This window comes from Drosophila mojavensis, unplaced genomic scaffold (genome assembly GCF_018153725.1).
Source record: "Drosophila mojavensis isolate 15081-1352.22 unplaced genomic scaffold, ASM1815372v1 contig_80, whole genome shotgun sequence".
NCBI classification, from domain to species: domain Eukaryota; kingdom Metazoa; phylum Arthropoda; class Insecta; order Diptera; family Drosophilidae; genus Drosophila; species Drosophila mojavensis.
This window is the reverse complement of record NW_025318906.1, coordinates 9,026,443-9,039,062: the sequence shown is the minus strand read 5'-3', so window position 1 is coordinate 9,039,062 and position 12,620 is coordinate 9,026,443. Positions and strand designations below refer to the sequence as shown.

General features: G+C 38.5%; 3 protein-coding genes across 6 annotated transcripts; 1 reads left to right on the top strand and 2 right to left on the bottom strand.

Moving 5' to 3' along the window:
* Window positions 1-67: 67 nt before the first annotated feature.
* LOC6579187 (chromobox protein homolog 1) lies at window positions 68-1,248 on the bottom strand. Its single transcript, XM_002005048.4, has 2 exons — window positions 1,138-1,248; window positions 68-1,069 (listed from the first exon to the last, which is right to left on the bottom strand). The coding sequence occupies exon 2, from the start codon at window positions 851-853 to the stop codon at window positions 311-313; it is 543 nt and encodes a 180-aa protein (XP_002005084.1). The 5' UTR covers window positions 854-1,069; window positions 1,138-1,248; the 3' UTR covers window positions 68-310.
* On the top strand, window positions 76-6,786 carry LOC6579186 (calcium permeable stress-gated cation channel 1). Of its 3 annotated transcripts, XR_001449242.3 has the most exons (4): window positions 1,992-2,146; window positions 3,682-4,495; window positions 4,558-6,158; window positions 6,221-6,786. XR_001449242.3 is itself a non-coding variant. In XM_015163544.3 (3 exons), exons 2-3 carry the CDS (start codon window positions 3,744-3,746, stop codon window positions 6,101-6,103), a joined length of 2,298 nt encoding a protein of 765 aa, XP_015019030.1. In that variant the 5' UTR covers window positions 76-165; window positions 3,682-3,743; the 3' UTR covers window positions 6,104-6,786. The 3 variants fall into 3 exon arrangements, 2 of the variants coding, with proteins under 2 accessions (XP_015019030.1, XP_015019029.1); XM_015163544.3 differs by lacking the exon at window positions 1,992-2,146 and adding an exon at window positions 76-165 and having other exon boundaries at window positions 4,558-6,786; XM_015163543.3 differs by lacking the exon at window positions 1,992-2,146 and adding an exon at window positions 1,820-1,906 and having other exon boundaries at window positions 4,558-6,786.
* Window positions 6,787-7,355: 569 nt separating this feature from the next.
* Window positions 7,356-11,709, bottom strand: LOC6579185 (cullin-4A). Of its 2 annotated transcripts, XM_015163542.3 has the most exons (11): window positions 11,449-11,709; window positions 10,908-11,373; window positions 10,572-10,816; window positions 10,046-10,506; window positions 9,798-9,984; window positions 9,541-9,733; window positions 9,316-9,452; window positions 8,868-9,257; window positions 8,499-8,777; window positions 8,287-8,439; window positions 7,356-8,216 (listed from the first exon to the last, which is right to left on the bottom strand). In XM_015163542.3, the coding sequence occupies exons 2-11, from the start codon at window positions 11,233-11,235 to the stop codon at window positions 8,121-8,123; spliced, it is 2,469 nt and encodes an 822-aa protein (XP_015019028.1). In that variant the 5' UTR covers window positions 11,236-11,373; window positions 11,449-11,709; the 3' UTR covers window positions 7,356-8,120. The 2 variants fall into 2 exon arrangements, with proteins under 2 accessions (XP_015019028.1, XP_002005082.1); XM_002005046.4 differs by having other exon boundaries at window positions 10,908-11,709.
* Between the last annotated feature and the right edge of the window lie 911 nt (window positions 11,710-12,620).

Genomic DNA, 12,620 nt, shown 5'->3' with positions numbered 1-12,620 from the left:
CAACACTTATTTGCAGTTACTTTATGTGCCGGCGCCAAAAATGCTTCTCAAAATAAAACAAAAACAATACATTAACAAAGGTCATGTAATTTTTCAACTGTCAACTTAATTACGATTTAACAAAATTGTGAATGTGTAACAATGATTTCACTTCAAATAGATATGGTATGTACTTAAATCAAATAAACTCTTTTATATTCATACATATTTAGGTATGACTGTATATATGTCTAACTGTAAATGAACGTATATATGTTTGCATATATGTATGTATGTGCACGTACACTTGCACATTTGCCGTTGCTCCGTCTCAACAATCGCCCTCTGTTAGATCAATTTGTACAAGATTTTCTCTCTTCGTTGCGGAGTTTGCATTAGAAGTTCTTGTACGTTTTTTCTCATCAATGTCCGATTGCCAGGTGAGACGCTCTTCGTAAAACTTAATGACCACTTGCGGACATTTTATGTTGGCCACCTTAGCAGGTACCAGATCAATGTAATTTGAATTTTTCCAAGACATCAAAAACATAAGCTTTCCCGAAGTATCCGTAGCTCCCAATATTTTCGAAGCGATCAATCCACGTTGAAAACCAATACTGCCATCTAATTTTTTCTCCGCCATAGTAATTCCGTTGCTTTCTACAGAACTTTGTGTCGATAGCTTTCTCTTCCTATTCTTGGTCTTCTTTTTTTCCGATTCTTCGAATTCAGCTATAAAATCGGGACATGAGAGATTTTCAAGCGGCTCCCAAGTATTTTCACTGCGTGGATATCCCAGCCATTTTAGATAGTATTGAACTTCTCCATTTACAATGCGTTTTCCCTCAATGCGTTCAACAACGTAATCCGACATGATTGCCTTTCTTTTATATATATATATATGTATTAAAATTTGGATAATGGTATATTCTTCACTAAGATCGGTGGCTTCCCGGTAAATTCTGCTTGAAAGCAATACACGAGCTGGTTCACAACGCCAATAAAGCTTTTGATCTGGTGTGGCAATACTGCTTCTTCAGTATGGCAACGCAACAAAAAGTCGCAGAACTTTTGAATTCTAAGAAATAGACTTCAGAAACATATAATTTTTAATTGAATTATTGTATTATATATAGTATATTTTTATATTGCACTTACCCTTTTCAACGCTGAGCTTGTATGTATATGAGTCAAACTGCGTTGGATTTCATTAATAAACAAACTATTTATTGCTGATGAAGCGTTTTTGTCTCCTTGTGCATATGTGAGCGAGATCTACACAAACTTTGCTTACGGGCTTGTATATGTGTATAGTTAAAGAGCGCGTCTGCTAAAGATCAATATACATATGTATACATGTGCACATACATACATACATAAATGTCACGAGCCAAATAGCTTCCACTCTTTCATGATCGTAAGAGAACGTAAGCATGCTCGACTAATTAGGATCCAAGCCTGCTTTTACGCTCTTCCTTTGCTTTTCAATATATATTTACGTATGGGCGTAAGTACAATATTGTTTTGTCTGATAATTTTGAACTCTTGTTGAGGGTTTAACAATATATATATATATATATATATATATATATGTTTGTAATGTGGATATTAATAATGTATTTATTGTTTTAGATTTCGAGTTAATTATATGTAGTTTGCCAATATTTAAATCAGGCGCAAATGAAATCGTTTATAGTAAATGTCGATTTTAATATGCTTACCATATTCGTGTATAGATGTGCAATCGATATTTTGTCCATGTCTAAAAAACAATTACTCATTTGGCACTGCTAGACATTACTTTTAAAACATGTAAATCTTGATAACTCATTGGGATCTGTTTCACTTACGAAAATAAACTGAACAATTACTATAGTAAAGTTGTGCCACATATATTTTCATTTTCCATTGGGATACAGCTGTGCAAGTATGGAGCAATATTTCCATTTTTTAACAAACAGCTAACAGTTCCACCGTTATATTAACTGTTCAATATTGAATTTCAACCGTTCGAGCAAAAATTTACTGTGGCTGCCAACAACATGTTAGCGAGCTGTTAGTTAACAGACAGACAAGAAAGAGAGCGTATCGTAGAAACAAACAAATATATTATTAAATGCAATAAATAACTGGCAATCAACGTATAAATATAAAAAAAACTGTCAAGGTACGCAATATCATGCAGTGTAAACGTGGCAATTATAAATATGTGTAAAACAAATCCAAGACAAATTTAGACTACCAAGCTAAATTAGCAAATAATAAATTAGTGTGAAATCTGCTAGTTAAACTAAGGCGTAACACATCGTTAAAGAAAATGTGTTACTACATTTTAAAATGCCAAATGCTGCCGCTGTGAAAAATTCAATTTGTACTGTGCGATGATTCATAGTTAAATGAAAAAAGTTATACAAAAAGAAATGGAAAGGTGGCAGTGACGCGGCTGCACACCAACCACCTCTATACCTTTACCTTTACCTCATTACCTCGGAGCCCCCGTTACCCAACACTCACAATAATAAACAGTCAAAGACAAACTCCAAAGAAAAAAAAGAAAATATCTGCAATTATTTATTGTACAATTTGAATTTGTACATTAATAATGCACGTCAATATGCGTGTATGACAGTGTTTAGTGTCCTTCGTATTTAGTTTAACAAACAACAAAAGAAAGCGAATATTGCAACCGTGTTAAGCACATGTATGAGTGTAATTACATACATACATATACACGCATTTTACAAATAGATGCATGTCATCATGCTCTATGTAGCAATAGTGGCAATACTTATCTCATATTATCTTTTGTTTTCCATTTGAGATAAGTGCAAATAAATGAATTTGCTTTCTAAAAGTTGTACGACAAATGTCTAAGTAAATACTTACATATACAAACGCAAATATGGTTTATTGCTTCTTATTCTACCGCCCACAAACACACTACGATCAGCTTGATAACGCTCTCTGTGATTGTGTTTGTGTGTGAAATTTGCAGGCGTTACACTCTACGCATGGACTTTGTTGCGTTTGAACGCGACCCAATAAGATAAATCCCAATTAGAATCGTTTCATGTATTTTCAGCAATTGCGATGTCCCGCATAAAAATCAAATTAACTTTGATGATGTTTTGTATGGTTTCAAATTGTCTTTGCTTTCGTAATTTTATTGCTGCTAACCGTAACAAAACTAAATTTATTTTATATTTTTATTAAATAATGTTAACAATAGGTTTTATTTCCTCCTTATTGCTATAGAGATTGATGGAGGCTTAAAAATAAATAAATTACAGATATCAAGATGTAAATACATTATTTATTTAATAATGGAAAATATTTATTTTTGTAATATAATATACAATTTTTAAAGAGAAAAACTTAAAAATAAAATAAGAAACACATGCTCAAATTTCAAGCTCAAATTTGCTAGTATTTAATTTATATTTAAATATTTATACTTAAAGAAATCCCACAACTTATTCAGTGACAACTTCATAATACCCATTAAATTAAAGTAATCAGAAGTTGAGGGTGGTTGTCGCTGCTGTGTTTTTATACGCTGCCGGTTTCTTATCTCCGATTTATTTCTTCTATTTTTTTCAATATCACACGTTTCGGCTTTGGCCGAGGTGTCAGCAAACAGAAGAGTCCATGTTTGTTCTCTAATGCGTGAATGTTTCTTTACGTTTTGCCTTACCATTGCAGTGATTCACCCGCTCTTGGCCATTTAACTTGTTGAATTGTGATCAGAGGGTTAGCTTACGAAAATGGATATTACGGTGCACGATAATGGCTACCAGAACAGCACCTATTGCCAGGCGAGTAATCGCACCACACTCTTCATCAGCGCCTACAATGGTATACCGGAGACTTTGATATTGAACACGATCTTCTGGGTGCTGCTCATTCTGTTGTTTACGATGCTGCGACATCAGGCGAGCGACTATCGTCTGGCTCTGGTCAATGCCAATGGGACTAAGAAGCGTTGGACGGAAATATTCTATTCCCGAGCCGCCAGCGTTGTGGAACCACAGCCGAGCACGTCAAATCCCTCGAATCCCTCGAATCCAATGCCCCGGCCAAGCACAACATCTCAGCAGAGCGACTCGACACCGCTGTCGCCCATCCAAACCGAACCGGGTCTCTTCAATTGGATTCGGGTGACCTTGAAGCTGCGCAAGGAAACAATTCTGCTGCACTCCGGTCCGGATGCCGTTCATTATTTGTCCTTTCAGCAGCATATGATGGCTGTCATGGCGGTGGTCACCGTCATTTCGCTAGCTATCATCTTGCCAATCAACTTTCTGAATGGCCCGCGCGATGAGCTGTACGATGTGAATGCCTTTGGACGCACCACAATGGCCAATCTGCAGCCGGAATCACCCTGGCTGTGGGTACACACCATCATAACCATCCTGTATATACCGCTGGTGGTGCTCATCATGCGGCGCTCCTCGGGTCGCAACGCCTTCAAGAAGGCTGCCACGCGCACCATCATGATATCAAATATATCAAACAGGTTGAACGAGCTGCTGTAATTTCCAATTAAATATATATTTAATAAATTCCCTTTGCTTTTAGTGATCGGAACAAGACCGTCATACGCAACTATATGCAGGAGCTGTTTCCGGATGTCACCATCGAGAGCGTCAGCATTGCGTACAACATTTCACGTCTCTTCGTGCGCAATGCGGAGTTTGAGAGAGTGCACGAAGCGCGTGTCTACTGTGAACATCATCGGGACCGGGACACGCTGATGGCCAAGCCGGAGATGTGCTCGTGCAAGAAGGAGAATGCCTACGAGTATTATCAACGCGAAGAGCGTAAGCTCTCGGGCGATGTGGCACGTTTGCGTGCCTCAACGCTGAATGAGCCCTTGGATATTGCCTTCTTGACCGTGTCCACGGTGCAGGAGGCACAGAATATTGTAAATCATTTCACACCAGGCACATATAGGCAATGGCACATCGTGTTCGCACCCTCGCCGGATGATATCTTCTGGGAGAACCTGAATGTCAACAAGAGCCATTGGTATTTGAAATTTGTGTGCGTGAACGTTGTGCTCTTCATAGTCCTGTTCTTCCTGACAACACCGGCCATGGTGGTCAATTTGCTGAACAGCCGTCCGTGGGTGTTGGATACGGAGAACAAAATCTCGCCACTTGTCTCTGAGTTCTTGCCCACATTGATGCTGTGGACGCTGTCGGCACTGATGCCAGTGATTGTCTCTATATCAGATAAATGGATGGGCCATTACACGCGATCCAAACAGAACTACTCGATAATGTGCAAATGCTTTGGCTACCTGCTGCTGATGATTCTCATCCTGCCCTCATTGGGCTTGACGTCGGCGCAGGCACTTCTGGAGTGGGGCCTGACGAACGACACGGGGCGTTGGCAGTGCATCTTCTTGCCGGATCGTGGCTCATTCTATGTCAACTATATTATAACTGCTGCCTTTATTGGTACCTCGTTGGAGCTGTTGCGGTTCCCGGAGCTCATTGTCTACATTTGGGCGTTATTGAAGGCCACTTCCAAGGCGGAGACGCCCTATATACGTAAATCCATATTGATTGAGTTCCCATTTGGCACACACTACGCCTGGACCACACTCGTCTTCACCATATCGATAGTGTACAGCGTATTTTGCCCATTGATCATGCCATTCGCCATGATCTATATATGTCTCAAGCATATGGTGGATCGCTACAATCTGTACTTCGCCTACGGACCATCCAATATGATATCACGGAAGGGAGGCAAAATTCATTCCACAGCGGTGACCATGACCAAGTTTTCGGTACTCATTTTGGTGCTGGTTATGGCCATGATATGCTATTTCCGTGGCGATGACGGCATGGCTAGATTCCTGATACTGATCATCACGCTAGCTATAACCGTAACACTGTTTATCTTCATGTCGCCGATCAAACGTTGTGCGGCCACGCGACGTCCAAGTATTGTGGAAATCGCCGGCCCCGCACCCGCCTACATACCGGACGTGCTCCGAGCTACAACCACACAGACCAGCGCCAGGCCGTCGACAGTCGGTTTTCCTGGATACGGCTCGGACAATATATCTGAATACGATAGCTCCCAGTATAGTGTCAATAGCGTGGAGGCGTAAGCGAAGCTAGTTTCTGTTGCTCCTTTCCTTGGCTAGAAAGAGACTCGCTCGAAAAGTAATTAAAATGTTGACATATTTTTGTATAAGGATTTTATAAGCCGTTGATAACTTTTTCAGAAATTTATATGGACTTTGCTTGCAAAAATCGATAATGATCAGAAAATGTGATAGAAATTAGCCTCATGATTTGCGTCTGAGTTCGGTTGCGAAACGCGTTTTCAAAAAACACGTGCCCCGCTGAGCCCCCTTCTATTAAAATTATTATTTTTTATTTTATTTTTTTGTACATAAGCATATACCTATAACTAATATATATATACATATTCTAATTTACCCTTTTATGATTATTTGTATTCTTAAATTTTAAATTGTAAATATTGCGTCATTTTGATCAAAAAGTATAAACTGGAAGTCCCCTCCATAATATTTGTCAGTACTTTAGCGATATAGCAATAAAAGACCACAAAACAGTGCATTATATTTATATATACACACATACATATATATACGACTAATTTTATAAACGGAAGATGGAAGGAAGTTGTTTATAGACAGATCCAAAATTACGTGTATTTTAGTTTATTATTTATTTAAGTCTTCGTTTTAATAATAGACCGAAATTTGTAACTTTTATTGTTATTCCAAGGAGAATTATTATTAATAATAATTAATTTTAAATTATATATAGTAATATATCAATAAAATATTTTCAATTTTATCAGCTTTTTGTTTAATCTTTAAATCAATTACAAGTGTCTAAAAAAAAGTATTAACTAGATAAGATATACATTTGTGTGCCCCTGACTGTTTCATGAATTGCTTTGCAAGTGTTTGATATAAAATTTTGATAATTTTTTGCACTTTTCATTGTTATGAGGCGCGAAATTCGGAACCGTATGGCTTTATCGAGATGTATATGAAATAATATTCGTAATAAACTAAGTTGATAAAATGTCAAATTATCTTCTCTATATATCCGGGGTAAAAAAAGTAAGCCATGGGATCTTGTTATATTGATTCTTGTCAAAGGTTTATAACGTAAAGCCAGAGCTGCCATTGACCGATATATTCAAGTTGCAAAAGTATTAAGTAGATGCATGTATGACGTCATCAATCGTTGCCAATATCGTAAGCACACCGTAGAAACTTCTAGGTGAACACCTGCCGAAATTTCTAGTCGCCCGGTAGATGCGCCAACTCTCAACCGATGGAAACTCAAAGAAGCAGCAATAAAAACTCCATTAAATACATATATGTATACAAGTATTTCTTTTTGTTTATTTATCGAAAAAATCATAAATAAAAACGATCTAGTTTATGCGCATCTGTTTTACATACAGATGCAGAATTACGTGTACAATTTTTCATTATTTATTTAAGTATTCTATTAATATTAGCCTGCAAATGTTTTTTCTATTGTTATGCGAAGGGAAATTACTCTCAGCATCGAATCTAATCAAATTTCTGAAATCCAACAAAGATATACAATTTATTTTCTTTTCCCTTCTCTTAGCAAAAATTACACAATGTTTAGAATTTATCGTTCTTTTCTCATAAATTTCAGTAAAAGGATGCTCTTGACGATATCTTGATATATGGATATATATGTATATATTTATATATCACTCTCGTTGAGGAGAGACAAATGTTTGCTGTTAGTTTTCGTAAATAAAACGCCTAATTTATTAGATGATACAGTATTAACTTACAAAGGGAAACGGTTTGCAGCAACTACACTAGCCACCACAAACGAAACTTTCGTGTGGGCTCAGCATGTGTGAACAGCTAAGAACTACAATAGGTAATTGATATTTGTTCCAGGCGCTCGCTGCACGCAGATACCAAATGAATTTTTTTTCGCTGATCTCGTATTCGAAACAAAACAAAAATAGAGAGAAAACCTACAATCTTTCTATGTGTGTAGAGGTGTGTGTGTTCAAGTGTGTGTGTGTGCGTGCATATGTATGTTTGTGTTGCTGTGTTAGTTGGCCAAAAATAAAAGTTATCCTTCGCACATTTATGCCACATAATTATATTGATTTTGATTATCCTTGTCTCGCTCCATATAATCACGATCAATCAGCGACTCAATGCGCTTTTTCAGATCAGCAGGCTAGGGAGATAAGAAGCAAAAACAAATATAAAAGCCATTCAATCAGCCTAATTAGTAGTAGTCTACGCACCTTAACGGGAAAGGTTAGCTGGTTGAACAACTCGGTGATGAGCAAATTGTGGCTCAGTGTCTTACGCATTTTCATAATGCGCACAATAGCCGCATCGATCTGATACTGGCGATCCTGGAAAACGCGCTCCTCCGTCGCCTTTTGCTCCTCGTTCTGCAATAAGTTTAGTTTTAGCTGTAGTGAGTAATATTTTTTTTACAACTTTTGCTTACCGTTTCCTTCATTTGAATTTGATTAATCTTGATGCGGAACAATTTGTTAACGAACTCATTATTAAAATCAAATTGATCCCGATCCTCAATGTCGCGGCCTTTCGGCGTTTTGGTAATGACACGCGCACGTCCGCATGCTAGTGACTGCAGTGTGCGTCGCAGTTCACCATCCTCAATGTTGGTGGCAGCCAAGATCTCCTCGTAGCTGAGCGTAGGCTTGTCGTTAAACAGCAGCAGAACGAGCGCTTGAAACAGCGACACCATCAGCTCCTTGGGACCCTGTGTGTTGCAATACAAACATAATATATTAATATAAATGTACAAGTTTATGTCGCCCTAAAATGTTGGCAATCTAAACGTTTCAGCTACCGCATCGAAATGTGCCCGCAATACGCAATTGCCTAGAGTAGGCTGCCATTGAAGTTTTCGCCCGCTGTGTTTCTCCAGATAGAACTTGTTGAATATCTGCTGGGGATTGATAAACTGTGGTGGCATTGTGACCTCAGTGGGCGCATATGTTGGCCAATAGCCCATGGTTAGGATGCTGACTGTCAAGTCCAGATTGGTTACATCCCGATCATTGCTAAGCGTATGACCGCGGAAAGCCAAATTCACATCACGACTTAATTCCATATCCTTGAACATGCCCTCCAGCTTCGATGTAAAGCCGCCGCCGCATTCCTGTTTCAATTTCGACAACATACTCTTCTCGGAATCAACCGAGGCTGATTTGCCCACCAGCAAGCGTTTGGCCAAATCCTGCAAAGATCAAATTATAATTTCTTTACATACTAAATATATTTATAGTGTCTTTAACCTTTTTGTAGAATGCTTCAAAAACGTCCTTGCCGTGTATAAAACGAAACAGGACCATTATCTTGTCCAAGGTCTTTTCCAGCTCCTCGTCGGTGGTGCCCTTGTTGCCAGAGCGCAATTTCATATCCACATATTTAGCTACAAAGATATATATATATACATAATCATATTACGACATTGGTTGTCTATTTATATATAAACAACAAGAGAGACAAAGAAAACATACCAATAAGCTCAGCGGGCTTGTTGGCGCGCTGATTGATGAAGAATTCGAAGGCCTCTCGCAACGAATTTGTGAATTTCTCATTGTGCTCAAAGCAAGTGCGCACAATAACATCCATTTTATCCTTGAAGTCCAACAGATCTTGCACCATACTCTTATCCTTCTCTGGATCAATGACAATAGTGCGTCCTTTTTTCTACAATATATAAGAGTGTGATGTGTAAATGATTTGCAAAATACGTGCACTTGGTTCCCCATACCTTGATGTAACCATTAAAGTTGCCGCATAGCTCGGAAGTGCCGTTTTTGACGCGACTAAGCAGGCCATACAAAAGGGTTAGATCGTTCAGTCTGTTGTCCTCTAGAAGGGAGTCAAGGCCCTTTTGCAGAATGGTTGTTAAGTGTTCGGCAAGCAGTTCCTTTTCCACATTGTATATTAAAGGATGTCTGAAAGAGCATTCAATGAAATTAATTGATAGGAAATAAATATATATATTATAAAGCCTACTTTGTGCTGGAGTCCAGATAGTGCAACAGACGCTCATTCTCCTCGGCCAGTCGCTTGCTCACATGCTGTAAGTACTCGGGCACCTCCAATTCCTGCATCTTTCGTTGACTCTCAGCCTTGTACAGTTGATTGGTCGCATCCAGGAACTTTTCCTCAAACGCACTGCTATATATCTGCAGATCGCACAGCATACGCACTAAACTCTTGAGCAATCCACGATCGACTGTTGAGCCCTGGCGTTCCTTTTCGATCAGCGTCAGTAAACCATCAACGGTGCGTTTCTGCACGACGCTATTCTGGGCAAAGTGTATGCGAAAGAGGTCCAGCCCCATGTCCCAAATAGAGTGTATGGACGAATTTTGCAGCACATAAGTCCGATCCATATATAGAAATATGCTACGTATCATGATCATTTGCTGACAAAACGATAGCCACCAATTGTTGATCTTTTCCAGCAAAACCTAAAAACAATTTAAGTGCAATATAATTGACGATTGGCTCTCACTCTCACTCTCTCTTCACTTACCAGTTTATCCATACTTCCGCCAGTTAGCTCTTTAAGTTTGATGTTTCTTTTGACGTGCTGCTCGGTTAGCTCCATCAGTTTTATATATAGCTGTGCATCCATTTTATGACTGCACATATTTACAACGGCCTGGTAGAGCTCCTCCAGTGAATATTTGATGGGCTTTGATAATTGAATAGCGATAACGGCCTCCTCAAGTTTCACATAAGTGTCCTCTGAATAGTTATCGGGCAGTGTGGGTTTAGCTATAACAATTATATGTAAATGGTATGTGAATCGTTATCGTATATCGCTTATCCTTATCGGGGGCTCACTCAATGAATGCTTAATGCTTACCCTTAAAGTTCTTAATAACTATCTTTTTGACATCACCCGGCTTGGTGTTGTGTATGGCGCCCATCCGATTAAGCAGATTTGAGGTAGTTGATGCCGAACGCATATCGCTGCCATGATGCGAGCCCAATTTCGAAAAATTTGGCAATCGTTCGCCGTTTGTGGACGCTGCTGAATTCATATTTTGGGCAGCGAAGGCGCTACGGCCAAGGTTGCTCCCAGTCGTTGCGTTGCTGCTGCCGTTGTCCCCCTTCTTCAGGCAGGAGGCAATATTCTCGGTGTCGTGCAGTTCAGTCGTATCCATGAGCTTGTATTTCTTTGCTGCACTCATTGCTTGGAATGAGTGTGCGGTGCCCAATGCGCTGGAGCTGGATGTGCTCACGGCGCTGGCGTTGGCGATGACGATTGCAGATGACTACTGCTGACCAGACACTCGCCTGCTCTGAGCACTGTCACCCTAAAGATTATACTGCTCCCAAATTTATAAGATTTTGGTGATAATCAAACGAAAAAAAAAATTGCACTCGTATTGGCATAAATTTACCCCGTGCTAGTGCTAAACAAATCCGACGATATCGATAGAAAATGCCTTTCGCTAGTTTTGCACACTTCTCAGTGTCGCCATCGGCAATAAACGAATAGCTTTGGTAAAAGGCACTTTCTTTATTGAATTTCAAGTGACTTATTGTGACCGGGCACTAAAATTCCAACGGGCAAAGACAATGATTACTATTTACGCGTTAATTCTTTATTTGCACTGCACAGCTCAATTTATGCATTGGAGATTAGTGACAGTAATCGATAATATATTTACATACCACCACAAATCTATACCGCACACGGCAATTCCAGCAATATCGATACCTATCCGATAGAATGAAGTATGTGCGAACGTATGACAGCACGACCATGCGTAACCTGTATGATGAGTTAGCTAGTTCACTCATACCCGTTTACCCGGTCATTATTTACCGTTTCATTCAAACATAGATTTTGTTTTTGGTAAAAACACAACCTTATATGTATGTATATATGTAATAAGCGTTGAGTTTTTCTTTTATTTGTCTTAAATATAATATCAAATATGTTTTATAAAGTAATATTAAGGTTTTGCTAAAATAAATACTGAAACGTGTATACAAAATGTAAAGGGTGGCGTGTACATTAAACAAAAATTGTATCTACAGTTTACATATACATAATGATGATGTGTGTGGTATACAACAAAGTCAAACAAGTCCAGCACTCTATGTTTCTCCTTCCTTCCTGCTCCATTCCTTCGACAGCTTGCTTTGGAATTAGATATATATATTATATTATATATGTGTGCTTAATTGGTAACAACTTCTAGGTACAGAGGGTTGAAATGTTGACTTATCGTTTTAAGAACTTTATGTATATTATAATTAATATTTTTAAATATGTTCTTAGCATTTGGGCTTTAGTTTTACGTTTGCAATTGAGTTAAGCTTTAATCTGAGTAAACCTTCCTTTTTTATTAACGTTGTTTTATAAACTTTCATTTAAATCCATCAACAGTATTACATAATTTGTGTACGCGTTCTATATAATTTGTAAAGCCAGACCAGGTCGGCTTTTTTATTGTTAATACATATTTATATATATATATCTGTATATGGCAGCGTATTGTTAAGCATTTATCAATACCTAATTTCATCGATTTCGATATTCCATTTAAACACACAAATCTTGCAT